Raw genomic sequence first — 14,944 nt, forward strand, 5'->3', positions numbered from 1 at the left:
GAAGCCCAAATGCGTGAATCTCTCTTCCTCAAGAAAGCCCAGCTCAAGTCAAATTTAATGTTCAGATATTTGCCAGTTTACCACAATATTGTCTTTTAATTTGACCCATGACCCATACCCATATTTGGTTACTTAATATTTGAGCAAGAAGCAGACCCCATAAAGATTTCTAGTTTTATTTCCCCAACCCCTTGCAGACAAGACCACATTTATTAAAACAGTTTTTAAATTTGAAAAGTAATATCATCCACATGGTTATTTTAAAAATTAACACAAAGAATTTTTAGGACATTTTAAATGAATAAAGACAACATCTGACATCGAGTAGAAAAAAAAATTAATACAAAGAGATAATACTTTGAAGAGTAAATCTTCCTCTCATCCCTGAACTGCAGTCATCTCTAATATGTTACCTCTTTTATTCCTTTTTCATTTTCAAAACTTAGAGAATTTTTTATCAGTACATATTTTTATGTGCTGGATCTTGCCTTCCATTTTTTCAACATAACCATAATTCACTAACTAGTTCACTATTGATGGCCGTTTGGTTCTTCCCAGTGTCTTAACTGTTACAGACATTCCTGCAGTGGCTCTCTATGCCAGTCTGCACAAATCCAAGAGCACATCTTAAATTCCTAGAGGAGGTCTTGCTAAATCAAGTTACCTGCATTTAAAATATTTGCATTTAGCAGCAGAACCACAGTTAAATGAAATAAGATCACTTGTAATAATGCTCCAGAGAGGAATTGCATCATTTCCTTCAGTGGCGTTCTAGTCCAGTTTCCAACATGAGCCACAATGTAAAGCAATGCTATCAACAAGAACTTCCGCCTCATAATTTCTTTCTGAGTTTTACACATTCTGATGATGAATAGTTTTTCTTTAAAAGTCCCATTTCATTCCTTCGCAATGGTGCCTTAGAAAATATGTGCCACCTCCCCTTTTATTTCCAGAATTAACCACAACTTTTCTAATTAACAGAGTAAACCTTACACTCTGTGTCACAATGCTACGCTAACCACTTGGGCTTCTTGATGTTAAATAGACAATATTAGGACTGTGCTGCCATTAATGCTATTTAGTGCTTGCGTTGTTTTACCTGTCATAAAGTGACATCTGAATATTTGTGCAGTCCTTCGTAAAAATTAGTTAGACTTGTGGCCATGATCACATTTTTTTTAAATAACATTCAGAAAATCACAGAAAATGACAGTAAGATTTAACAGCATTAATATTCTTTGCAGCCATACACAAATAAATATCGTTTTAGAATGGATTCTCTTAAAGGAACAGACAATACAGTACTTCTTACTCAAAATAGTTTTGTGTCACGGTCATGACTTCAATATTTTGGGAAGTTGTATTAAAGTCATTCAGAGGATGATAATCTGAGTTGTTTTTGTATAGTCAGACTGAATCTTTGTTGCTCATCATTTCATACACTCATCAAATAATAACCAATGAAAAAAGACATTTAGATGTTTAATAAGGAAAAGCTGGCTCCTAGAAAATACCAAAGTAAGTTACAATAGAAATGAAGCCAATTTTATTTTAAAATGTACATGTCCATAGGAAAGAAAAATTGCCAGTGCTTTTCTTTTGAGTGATGGAACTATTGGTAATTTTATTTCAATTTTTCTTATTTTGTAATTTTTTAAAACTGCCGCAAAGAACATTTGTTACCTGGCAATTTAAAAATCCATTGTCCTTTTTAAAAAGATAATGGCATAGTCCTTCAACTCCACATTTCCTATCGTTTCTTCTCCCCTCCCTTTCTTCATCATTTTTTCATTAACCCCCTTGTTTTTTTCTTTAGTTTTGTTTTAATGCTTTCTTGCTTTTGATTTGTTTTGTTTTTCCTGATTGTGATAGGACTTGTCCCCCTCTCTAAATATAAAATAGAGATTAAGTTCTGAAAGTAGACAATATGATTTAGATTTACAGAGTCAATGTGTTTTCTACCCATCTCCACATTTTTCAGTTCTTGTTATTAGCCAGTCACCAACTTTTTTTTTTTTTTAATGTTTTAGGTGTTTTTGGTTAATTTAGAAAAAGTGACTAATGGAAGAAATAAGGAGAATCTTCTGTTTATGAATATCCTGACCAGCTCATACATTGTTTAAATTCCTGTTCTGGGCTGTTTCTTTCAACAGTCTTTTTGAAAGTGTTTCACAGAACAGCGGCTAATCACCAGAATGGGAGTGAATGACCTGTGGCCAGTTTTGGAGCCTGTTAAGCAACACCTCCACTTGCAAAGTCTTGCTGGGAAAACCATTGCAGTGGATCTGAGTCTCTGGGTGTGTGAGGCACAAACAGTCAAAAGAATGATGGGAACAGTCATGAAGCCCCACCTGAGGTACGGTGAAAATTCTTAGACTAGAATGTGCAGATGCAAACCAACTAAGTTTTGTTCTCCTTTATGTCTTCTTTTACATTTGGAGGTTCTAAAATATATTAACATGTCGATATCTGCCATCTTAATGTTCATAACTCACAAATTTGTGCATCTTATCCTTTGAATTCCAGACTCAAATATCTTGCTGCCTGTTTAATAAATCTAAGATACTTCGGTTACTAAAAGCCAGAAATTTGGAAGTCATTTTCTCCCTGTTTTATCTCGCCCCCACATCCAGTCCATGAGTAAATCTCGTCAGTCCTGCTTCGGAAGTATACTGTGTTCACAAACCAGCCCAGACCAAGCCAGCAGCCTCTTCGGTCCTGCTGAAATGCCTTCTTACCTACTTGCCCTCCCTTTGCACTGTGCCTCCCCCCCAAACCGTTTTGCCTGTAGCAGTTGAAATAATCATGATGTCCACTCCACTGAGAATAAAACCTTAACCCTCTTGCATGTATGCTGTTTTCAGTCCTGTCGTGTGCCAGAGCACCTTGCACAGCAGCCACGGTGGCTGCCTCTCAATTTCTAAGGAATGCCAAGTGTCTTCCTGCCTCACACTGAGCCCTCTGCCCAGAATGTGCTTCCTAACACCCTTCAAGTGACTATTTAGTCACTTTCTCTGGTTACCACCTGAAACACGACCTCTTTGGAAAGCCTCTCCTGACCACCCTACCTTAAGCAGGTTTTCCAGTTGTTCGAGTCATTTTCTATGAGTCCTTTGTTTACGTCCTCCCAACACTAATTACAGTTTAAAAGACAAAGGATTCTGTTTTCTAAATAAATTTTCCTGTCTTGCCCTTAAATCACAAGCTCCTAGAGCACAGAGACCACATTTGTTGGGCCTATTCAGTGTTGGATCTCCAGTGCCTGACACTTGCCATTGCACCATACTGTTTTAACTTTTGCTCCTAATACGTGATGATTACCATGTTGTTAATTTGTATATTTCAGGAACTTGTTTTTTCGTATCTCATTTTTAACGCTAATGGATGTAAAACTGGTGTTTGTTATGGAAGGGGAACCCCCAAAGCTGAAAGCTGATGTCATAAACAAACGGAATCAGGTTCGGTTCGGGCCTTCGGGAAAAACCTGGTCTCAGAAAACAGGGAGATCACACTTCAAATCAGTCTTAAGAGAGGTGAGCATTTAGATTTGGCTCAGTTATTTTAATTAAAGTACATTTTACTCTGATAAAATTTATTGTTCAGTCATCTTTAAAACTCCTGAACCTTAATGTGGCCAAAGTGGAGAGAGAAAGAGCGTATGTTTTGGGATGAAACTGCCTGGGTTCAAGTCCTGGCTCTGGCATTTAGAAGCTCTGAGCCTTGGGCAAGATGTTTAACCTTGCTTTACCTCATTTCCACCTCTGTGAAGTGAGATAATAATACACTGAAGGGATGTGGTAGAAACTAGAGAAAGCATATCTAATGCATCTAGTGTGTAATGGGGACTTAATACATGTTACCTGTTATAACTTCTTCAGGGCTTCAGAATAACTCCCAGTGTACATGAGATCTTATTAATTCATACTTACACTCGTTCAGAATTGTGCTGGTTCATATATAGAATATGTATTTGGCTTCCTCCTGGGCTTTGCTATCTTTATAATTTTAAAAAAGTAACTATTGTCATATTTTAGTGTACTGTTATATATTTGTATTGCTTCTCAAATTATTACATAATATATTTTTATAAAAGTTAAGAGGATAAATCACCTATAAAAATGCAATATATAAAATAGTAAGGTACTATTCTGTTTTTCTCTTCAAATGTATGTATTTTTAAAGAGTTGCTGTAATAGTACACAAATAATTTTTATCTTGGACTTTTCATTGAACATAAGTATATACCCATACTTTCCTGTTGCCTTATTCTGTTCAGATTTCATAACTTGTAATGGTTGTACAAAATGTATGAAGCTGTTAATCATTCCTCGTGATGATATGTATTTGCTTGCTTTTCAGTTTTTCACTATTATATGTGAAATTATGATGAGCCTTTTTGTGTGCTTAGCTTTTTCTTGTGATTTGGGATTTGAAATAAAATGACCCAAAGTGGGATTGATAGACCAAAGTTTAAGAATGATTTTATAACTCTTGCCAGATTACTTTCTACCAGTACAGATAGGAGATAAGCAGTTTCAGCACAAGCACAAGACATTGGATGTTAGGAGGTTGATTTTTGTACTATTTAGAAAGCAAATAGGCTTATCTGCCTTTTATTGGTGAGGTTGAACCTGTAGTTCTAGTGCCTCTTGAGGGAATGGCCATCATGTCCTTTCCCCACTTATCTCTTGAGGCTTTAATTTTTCATTTTGTTCATGTTTATATATTACGGTTATAAACCTTTTATCATATTTGCTTTGAATTCATTTCCCTATTTTTCTTATTAATTTAAAATTTGCATTTCTGTTAAAGGCATTATATAAATTAATCATCATTTTTCTCCTCCTCTGAAATTTTGTGTTTGTTATTCTTGTGTGATTTTTAAAAATTGTCTTCAGTTTATGAATGTTCCATCTTATTAACTGTCTAGTTTGTGACCAAACTATCTGTGATATATTCTAACTATTTCTTGTATAATCAGTTTATGAAAATACCCATGGGCTCTCGTCCTGGGGCATTAATACCCAGTAAAAAGCAAAAAGACATCCATTTTTTCTTGAGAAAATTGATCCATTCTTATTTCTTTATTGCAGTAATTGTGATGTTCTCAGGCATTTGTGTGGTTTAGGTATCACCCACCTATTATTAATTTTCATGTTTCTGTACACTCAGGTTCTAGGCCCTGTTTCCTCCTAATCCATTGCTTTCTTTTAGGTATAAGTATGAAAAGAACAAATTAGTCCTCCTCCAACACTACCCCACGTGATACAGACTTAGGGTACAGAAAATTGCAACCAGCCTTATCGCAAATTCTGTGCTGGCTTTTTGAAAAGAGAATGACAAATGGTACTGAGAAACTGAAATAATGTTCAAACTCAGACCTTTTGTTTTGTTATAAAAGGATACTTCTCATCTAGGGGTAAGGTAGCAGCAGCCACAGTGTTACCATAAAGACAGACAATTCATCTGTCATCAAACTTCCTCTCTATTGTCATTCATTCAGAGTCCTCAACATAGTACTTTGTCTTTTTGAACCTAGTCCACCTTCAGCAATATCTAGCAGAGGTTTTCAGTATGTAATATAGTGTGAGCAATTAATCAGTCAAAGCAAGAGATGGTATCTATTCTTTGACTCTCTAGAAACCAAATAGCCTCCTTTTCTCAACACACTCAATATTCCCCAGTACAGAGAGCGAATGACATATGACTAAAAAGAAATGCAGTAAATTGTAGGTCTAAATAAACTACATCTCAGCTGGGTCGAAATCATAACCCAGAGAAAATCAGAATAGATGATGTGTGCATCAGCAGCTCTTAACAAGATAGATAAAAATAAAAACCACAATACAGATTTTATAATCACACCTAAAATTTTAACATTCTTTAAGGCCATCAAGTATTGAATTAGTGCTCAAATTTCCAATGTTAAAAAAATAACAATTTTTAAAACTAAACGAAATAGTTACTGTTAATGGTTATAGACGTAAGTTAAACACTGAAGAAATCAGCAGTGAAAACGTTCTTAGATTTCTCACATGTTTTTTTTATTTTGCAGTGCCTAGGTATGCTAGAATGCTTAGGAATTCCATGGGTTCAGGCTGCTGGGGAAGCTGAAGCCATGTGTGCGTACCTCGATGCTAATGGTTACGTGGATGGCTGCCTCACCAACGACGGAGATGCCTTCCTCTATGGGGCACAGACTGTCTACAGGAACTTCACTATGAATGCAAAGGTATTTTTTTCTTTCTCCTTTTCTGCATTTGTTTCTATAATCACCTTTTTTTTTTAAGGATTATTCGATGAGTAAATGAAATAATACATGTAATTTTGTTTACTGTAATGACTGGCATGTAGCAATTGCTAAGTAAATGTGTCAGGGAGTTAGATGTGGCTCGAGTGATTGGGTTCCCGTCTACCCTATAAGAAGTCCAGGGTTTGATACTGAGGCCTCCTGGTGAAGGCAGGTTGGCCTGTGTGGCAAGCTGGCCTGCGCGGAGAGCTGGCCCACGCAGAGTGCTGGTCTGTGCAGGTGTGCTGGCCCATACAGAGTGCTGGCCCACATGGAAAGCTGGTGCAGCAAGATGACGCAGCAAAAAGAGACACAAAGGAGAGACAGTAAGAGACACAGCAGACCATGGAGCTGAGGTGGCGCAAGAGAATGAGCACCTCTCACCCACTCTGTAAGGTTCCAGGATTAGTTCCTGGCACCACCTGATGAGAATACAAGCAGACACAGAAGAACACATAGCAAAAGGACAGAGAGAGCAGACAACGGGGGTAGGGGGACAAATAAGTAAATAAATCTTAAAAAAAAAATTCTTTGCTCTTTATTTTCTTCTCTCTGAAATGTAGATTTCCCTCCTGAAGTCAAGATTGTTTCACATGGTTTAAGTCTAAATAAATTTCAATAATATATCACAAAATTACATGTGAAATATATTGCTTTGACTCAGAAGCTCCACTGTTAGAAATTCCTCCTCAAAAACACCCTCCAAATATGCAAGGAGACATGTACAAGAACATTCCTTGTAGCATTTAAGTAATTACAGAAACCTGGGAAACCAAATGCCCATTGGTAAGGAAATCGTTAAATACTTCAGAATAGTGGTTCTCAATCAGGGAGGCCCAACTGGTGGGATTGTGGCTGTGACAGTTAAGGGTTGTGACATCTGGACTGCTCTTTAGATATTTGGTAGATTTAGATATTTAGTAGATAACAATTCTGTTCTCTCCCAAAATGCTAATAGTAACTGTACTGAGAAATACCATCTCAGAGTCCATATGGTGTAATCCTAAGCAGTCACTAAAAATACACGTGTAATTGACAAAGAAAGTTGCCCAGACATATTAGTGAAAAAATGTTCCAAAATGGTATTTTCTGCTTAGCCCTACTTTTACTTAAACATATAATAAATGTTTGTATATATGTGCCAAAGAAAATGTTTTTTGGAAGACTATGCGCCAAGCTGGTACTAAGTCAGCTTTAGGTGGTACAGTTTCAGAGAGTGTTTACTTTCTGCAGTGTATATTTTACAATATTTAATTTTATAAATTACAGATGTACTTTTTTAGACCTCATAGAGCGAGAAAGAGGAAATTGACTACTCTCATTTATTTTTCAAGGCCAATTTTGAAACTTTATTTCCTGTTGTTGAAATTTCAGATTCTATGTAGATTCTGGTGATCAGTATAGTTTTTCTGTTTAGGTTTTTAAGAATAATTAAACATTTAAAGAAAACTGTCAAATTATTTTTTGTAATGTTTAATGTATAAATGTTTGCTTTTCGAAGATGAAATCTGTACTTTCTTTTAGGATCCACATGTCGACTGTTATACAATGTCATCTATCAAGAGTAGACTGGGCTTAGATAGAGATGCTCTGGTTGGCCTAGCAATTCTACTTGGCTGTGATTATCTTCCAAAGGTGTGCTTAAATTATCCTGTTTATTTACTATGCGTTGTGTGTCTTTTTTGCTATCTTACATGTTGCATAATTAGGAATATAGTATGATAAAATGACTAAGAATCTGGTTTAAAATATAGTTTTAGGCTTTGTTAAATTTTCAGTAATTGAAATAATCAGCATTTCAAAGAGCATTAAAAAACTGACTTTGTGATACCGAATGGTATGAGCTAGAATAGGATAAGTCGTGCTGCAGCTTGAAGCTCAGTAAACCAGTACTCTTGCTTAATATTATAGATTTGCATTCAAGTTGGACTATGCTTTTAAAGGAATAGAGGGATTAATCTTTTATCATGCCATTATTAGTTTTTATTAGTTTTGTCTGTTTTTAGTTTTCAGTCTCCAGTGTAACTTTTGAATTGTGCACATGTTCAGTGTTATTACTATTGCTAGGCAACATGGTTATTGGGGTAAGCCATTTATCCTGCCCTGCCTCTCAGCATTGTATCTGATTTTGTCCAAGAGAACATTTTATTTTTATCTTAAGATGCACAATACAATACTCTAACAAAACAGGTATATGATGAGTTAAGAATTAAGATAATCCCATTTTCTTAAATATAATGTTAAAAAATATAGAATGAGTAATATTGTAGCTCTTACTATGCAGTCTTAGCATTATGTCCTTCCTAATAATCTCTTTATCTTTGGTAAATGCCTCTATCCCTAGGAGAATTCTAAAGAAGAATGGCATGATTTTTTTTTCACCTGTGCTTAGAAGAAAGGAAAAAATAGCAGCATAATAAAATCAATAACCCTAATCAATGGCCGAATAGAGAAATCAGCACTTTTTTTTAGTTAGTAAGAAAAAGTATTAACACAAAAATTGTTATTGTAATTCTCATTCTGAAACAGAAGATCTTATTTCCCAAATATAATTATATCATAATTAAAATCTATAAACCACTCAATGTTGAATTTAAGAAAAAATTGTAAACTTGAACTCAGAGAAACCAACTTTAGCTACAGTGGCTTTTACAATGACTTTTACCTTAGCTATTGCATTTACCTTAGCTATTTTGACCTTTTATATGTACCAAAATTACTATCTTTTTAAATTGTTCTGTGTAGATATTTTTTAAGACTATGCACTAATATAAAATTTAAATTTTCAAAGTTTAAGATATAGCTTCAAAAAATTCAAAAAGATACAGCTAAATGCTAATCCAAGAAGTGTGCTATTTCAAAATATCTCACAATTGGCATGCCAAAGATACAGGCTGTTCTATTTTGATGTCCAGGTGTTTGGATATTAAATTTCATCTAATTAAATGAGCTTTCTTTTTGCTGATAACAAATATAAAGTTATGTAAAGTTACAATATTACCATTATAATTAATATAGAAAATGAAAGCTCTCTAAAATTCTGTCCCTCTCTTCCCTAAAATAAACAGTTAGTGGGTCGGTATATAACTGTCTGACTTTTTTTGTTTAAATGAATACCAGTGTAACTGTTATTTTATTTGCAAATCTAGATCATACTATTTTCATCCTACGCATAACAGTGTATCTTGGACATCTTTTCCTATTATTACTTGAAGAGCTAACTCGTTTTGTTTCCAGTGGCATAATCTTTCATTGACTAGATGTACCATACTCTAACCATTTTCTAGTGATTAATATGTAAATTTTTTTCCCACTTTCTGTAAGGGAGTCCCCGGAGTTGGAAAAGAGCAAGCATTAAAACTCATACAGATTTTAAAAGGGGAAAGTTTACTTCAGAGGTAACTAAAAATGAGTTTTTCTTATGACATTGGGTTTTTTTTCTTGTTGAGCTTAATATTGAATATGATAAAAAGATTATGCTTCCCAAAAAAGGTTTTTATATTTTAAACTCACCTTTATTTTCATTTAAAAAATCATTTATTTTCACTTATTCTGAAGTTTTCCAGTGAAAAAATGAGAATATATGTTCTAAGCCATACTGTATATTATTTTTTATATCATTAGTTCACTACCAACACAATTATTATGTCAAACGCCTCTTTTCATAACCACAGGTGTTTTGTTACAGGCTATCGCAGACTAAAAATAAATATGGTTTTAAAATAATTTTGTATTTAATATTTTGAAATTGCATTTCTTTTGTTTTTTTCTATAAATGAAACATCTATACTGTTACAAGTTAATAATAAGCAACACTTGATCAGAAATTTTACTTGACTGCCTTTTTTTTCTATAGCTACACATTTAATAATATATTAATTCCAGTCAATTTAGTCTCCATAGTTTGAGAATTCAAAATTATTAAGATACAGGTTACATTGAAGTTTACAAACTCTGCTGTTTCATATCTAAAAAGCATATTAATTTAAAACAGTCTTTGCCCCCAGTAGGTTTGAGATGATGAGTACTTAAAAAGAAATGTTTAAGTGGTAGAAATGGAAGAATGGTCATGAAAAACATTTCAAGTCACTGTACTCTTTCCTATAATGCTTCTCTTTAAACTATAAAGCTATTGATAAAGCCAAGATTTTAAAAAAATCATTATTGACATCAGTGAGTATTGTGCCAAAGCAGGAAAGAAAAGGTATTCTTTGGCATGGGGTTAGGGTTAAGTAATCATTGGGAGATGTGAAGAATGATACAAACTGGCTAACTAGAAATTATATTTATTGAAATAGATCCAGCAGATTCATTCTTTTGGCAACTTTATTAAATGTTTGTCTTCACACTTGAAAATAATGAAATTATATTTCTTTTTTAAGTATAATTCTAACTCTCATTAGTTTAGACTGACTTTTCCCAGTTATTTTTAGTTTTTGGAGCTCTATCACTTATCTAGTAAAAATTATGCCAAGTTTTAGCAAACTTATACTTGGCATTTGCAGTAAATGAGTTAGAAATTCCAAGAGCTACATAATTACTTGAAGTACCAGATACTACACAATGAACAGAACACGTAATATAGCTTTCAGTTAGAATTGTAACTTGTGTAAATAGAGGAATATAATGAAAACATCTATATTTTATGATTAATACCTAACTTTCCTCTTGGTGGTTTTATATTAAACCTGGAACTTTAGCCAAAAGTGAAATTAACTTCCATTTAATAGAAATCCTAGCAGTATTATACATATTTAAAAAATATATTTCTTTAAAAAGTCAGTGGTGGTTTTGCTTGTTTGCTTAAGAGATTAAGAAAATGATCATTTTTAATGGTCTAGATTTTTTAAGGTTTTTTTACATAGAAGATTAAAGTGTTATTTAGAATTGTATATTACCCTTCACCTTTATTTCAGATATAGGGAAATCACATACATGATTCAGTTTGTTTTATATTCCAGCACACAGAAGAAGCCAAAAAAGGACATAACAAATTATTCTGCCCATATATTGATGACTTTTAAAAAGAAAAAGGTTGGATGAATATGTGTTGTGTGCACATGCACTTTCCCCTGTTGTAGTTCTGCTCTCTGTCCTTGGGCCACATTTAAAAATTGTAGGACACAGACTGAGGGGTCCCCAGAGAAGGTCGGGGCAGTAACTTTATCTCCTACCAAGGGGATAAATAAGTAGACAAGTGAAAGGGAACAGAATAGTTTGACATTTGAGAATGTGACATTTTTGTGAACTTTTTTTTTCTTTTTAAAACCATTTTCTATTAAAGGTTTAATCAGTGGAATGAAAAATCTTATTACTCTGATCCACAACTAGTTGTTACAAAACTGGCTCCTTGCCCTGTGTGTTCCCATCCAGGTAAGCAGACCTAGGGAATGATAGCTCCAGAATATTAGTGTCTGATACCCTTGTTTTCATTCCTGTTCTTATAGTCGTTTTGACAAATCTATAAATAATGCTTGGAAGCCTTTTGCATTGTCTTCCACACTGGCTTGTAGTCAGGAATTGTGTCACATGTATCTGACACAGTGCATTACATACACATAGTAAGCATTAGTAGGTGTTTCTTCAGTGAAATAATATGATCTAAATGCTAAAATATGGATAAGTACAGTTTCAATCAGTGATACCAGATTACTTAGATCTTAAAGTTTTCCATCTGTTTTCAATATAGAAATCTGTTTTAAGAATAAAAGATATGCCAGTAAGTCTCATGGGAAAATGGAACTGAAATAAGTTGTTATTATGTCATTGGTTTATATTCACATGCTTAAATGATTCTTGTCCCATAACGCGTTTTTATTGCGTGTAAAATAGTGACTTTAAACTCATTTTAACTACATGTCCACAATTACTGAAATTAGCTTGACTCCACTTCATTAGTCTTAGGGAAATAAAGATGTCAGTCAACATGTACTGAGAAAGTCCTTTCACTCCCACACGAGTTTAGGAGATCATGTCACCTCATCTTTTAAAAGAAACCCTGCTTTATGTAATTGTCTTAATATGTTTCATTAACATTGTTAAATTATAGGTGAAATGATGGAAGAAAAGAAATGCTTTTTTTAGATAGGATGCCATTATGTACCTAATAAATGACAGTTTTTACTTCATCTCAAGTATGCATGCTCTTCATATCCTCAAAACAACATTGAAGTTAGTTGCACTTTCGTTTTAAAGGGAACTAGGACCACAGTCATTCATTATGTGTTCCTCTTCCAATTATATAGTTCCAAATAACTGTATAGGTCATTGAGAGCTAGGCACTAGCAAAGGTAGTTAACTGCCCTATACTTTTAATATTCTCATTAAAGAAACCATTTCATGAATTATTCTATTACGTAAATCTTTTTATACTAATAATTACATTCTACTTTTCTTGTAGCTACCACATAAACCACAAAGTTTTCCATTGTTGCTTATTGTAAATATGTAATTTCAGATAGAATAGTAATTTTTAAAGTGTCACATGATAGTAATGACTCCAGATCTACTTGATCCTAAGAATTACTGAGGGGTTCATTTCTCTATTCAACCAAAATGCATTAAATGCCTTTATGCTAGGCACAGGTGCTGGGTAGTGTTATTTTTTGAAAGTTTGGATAAGAGCAGGAAAAAAAGTATGTAGAAGATAATTCTAAAATGTAGCGGAAACCATGGTTCACTGTGTCTCCACAAAGGTTCACCTGAGGATCATGAACGTAATGGATGCAAATTGTGTAAAAGCGAGCGTCGTGCACCACGTGGTGAGGATTCCTGCCCCAGCGAGGGGTGCTGTACCAAACATGATAAGCAGCTGACTGCAGTGGAGAACAGTGTTAAGAAGTAAGCTTTTCTCGTGTTTTTAAATCTATTTTTTCCTACCATGACCAATTTTATGGATCTGTGCTTGAATTCCACATATACATTCTCCCATCATCTGTAGATTTAGTAAAATGTCACAAAATCTTTTTCTATTTTCTGTTCAAAAATTAGGCTGTCTCATGAGATAGTAATTCAATAGTTAATCAGCAGATGCTAGATGACTGGGATTCTGTACAAGGACATCTTCATTAAATGGGAGGAGTTTGATGAGATGATTTGAGTCTCTCTAAAATGGCCTGATTTAATTGACGACACGTATGTAATTTATTTTCAGAAAAGCTTGCAGTTGTGAAGGCTTCCCATTCCATGAGGTAATAATCGGTATTTCACCGATGCATTTATTTTAAACACTCTTAAAAATTTAAATTCTCAATTCCTATATTTTTTTCCCTTCCTAGGTTATTGAAGAATTTCTTTTGAACAAGGATAAGTTGGTGAAAGTAATCAGATACCAAAGACCTGACTTATTATTGTTTCAGGTATCTGAAAATAAATTCTTGAAACTTTATAGAATGAAGTTACATACTGGGAAGAAAAGGAAGGATATTATTCACCTTTCTTGAGAGCCAGTTTGATTGTCCATATGGAATCCTTACTCCTTTGCCACATTAGACCATACTTTGCAGACAGTAAGACAAATCAAAGTTCTACTGTTCTTTAAAAGACATCTTAAATACTATAAACATATATATTGTATCCAGAGATATGTTGAGGGGAGAGGGGCTAAAAACCAAAGAATGTCAGAATATAGTATATTAATGTGGAAGGCAGTGCAGTTTACAAGTGTACTAGATTTGTAATCAGTGACCCAAGTTTAAATTTGATAGTCATTCACTTATAATTGAATGATCCTGGGTATTATTGGCCTTAAAATAGAAATAATATCCTGAGGATTAAATTCAATTATGTATATAAGCCCTATGACTAAGATTATATCAATATCTCCATTTTACAGATGGAAAAGCTGAGGCTAAGAGAGGTTAAGTAACTTACCCAACAGCTAAGAAATATCAGACTGAGATTCAAGCCAAAACCTTCACAGTCATTAGGCAATACTGCCTCCTTAGGAAACTCAGTGTTCTTTCTGGAAAAATTCACATTGAAACTACTTTAGTGTTAATTCTAAAGGAAAAAATATCTGAGAGTATATTCATCTCCAAGAGGTATAACAAAATCTTGTTTTATTTTTTTTCATGTTTACAGAGATTTACTCTGGAAAAAATGGAATGGCCCAATCACTATGCATGTGAGAAATTGTTGGTACTTTTGACCCACTATGACATGATCGAAAGAAAACTCGGTAGAAGGAACTCTAATCAACTACAGCCAATTCGGTAATATAACTTAAAGAGTTGTATGAAGGAGTCTCTGTGTTCTCATTTGACTATTCTCCTTAATATCATTAATAATGGGATATATAGCTTTTTGTTTTATAAAATGGTAGGAAGCCCTGTTACAATATTAAAGCTTATTCAGGACCTGCATAATAAGCTCATGCTTTGACATACTTCTCTGCTTCAAGCATAAAATAATGATAGATTATAAAAAGAAATGGGGAAGCGGATGTGGCTCAACTGACAGAGCATCCGTCTACCATATGGAGGGTCCATGATTCGATACCCACATGCAGTGCTGCCACGTGCAAGAAGTGCCATGCCATGCAGGAGTGCCCCCCGCATAGGGGTGCCCCACACTCAAGGAGTGCACTTTTGTAAGGAGAGCTGCCCTGCGTGAAAAAAGTGCAGCCTGCTAGGAGTGGTGCCGCACACAGAGCTG

General features: G+C 34.3%; 2 protein-coding genes across 6 annotated transcripts in view; one reads left to right on the plus strand and one right to left on the minus strand.

The window, feature by feature from the left end:
• Positions 1-14,944, minus strand: part of SMC6 (structural maintenance of chromosomes 6) — a 169,350-nt gene that overhangs the window by 112,726 nt on the left and 41,680 nt on the right. The gene's annotated exons all lie outside the window — the stretch shown is intronic.
• The window catches only part of GEN1 (GEN1 Holliday junction 5' flap endonuclease), a 32,319-nt gene that overhangs the window by 4,873 nt on the left and 12,502 nt on the right, over positions 1-14,944 (plus strand). For all 3 annotated transcript variants that reach the window (XM_071211886.1, XM_004450779.5, XM_058288097.2), the window contains exons 2-11: positions 2,154-2,356; positions 3,347-3,533; positions 6,056-6,232; positions 7,814-7,924; positions 9,614-9,687; positions 11,574-11,662; positions 12,985-13,129; positions 13,443-13,479; positions 13,567-13,647; positions 14,372-14,502. In XM_071211886.1, the coding sequence (XP_071067987.1) occupies positions 2,196-2,356; positions 3,347-3,533; positions 6,056-6,232; positions 7,814-7,924; positions 9,614-9,687; positions 11,574-11,662; positions 12,985-13,129; positions 13,443-13,479; positions 13,567-13,647; positions 14,372-14,502 (1,193 nt within the window). In that variant the 5' untranslated portion in view covers positions 2,154-2,195. The remainder of the gene's footprint in view (positions 1-2,153; positions 2,357-3,346; positions 3,534-6,055; positions 6,233-7,813; positions 7,925-9,613; positions 9,688-11,573; positions 11,663-12,984; positions 13,130-13,442; positions 13,480-13,566; positions 13,648-14,371; positions 14,503-14,944) is intronic.

Source organism: Dasypus novemcinctus, chromosome 25, assembly GCF_030445035.2.
Source record: "Dasypus novemcinctus isolate mDasNov1 chromosome 25, mDasNov1.1.hap2, whole genome shotgun sequence".
Classification (NCBI taxonomy): domain Eukaryota; kingdom Metazoa; phylum Chordata; class Mammalia; order Cingulata; family Dasypodidae; genus Dasypus; species Dasypus novemcinctus.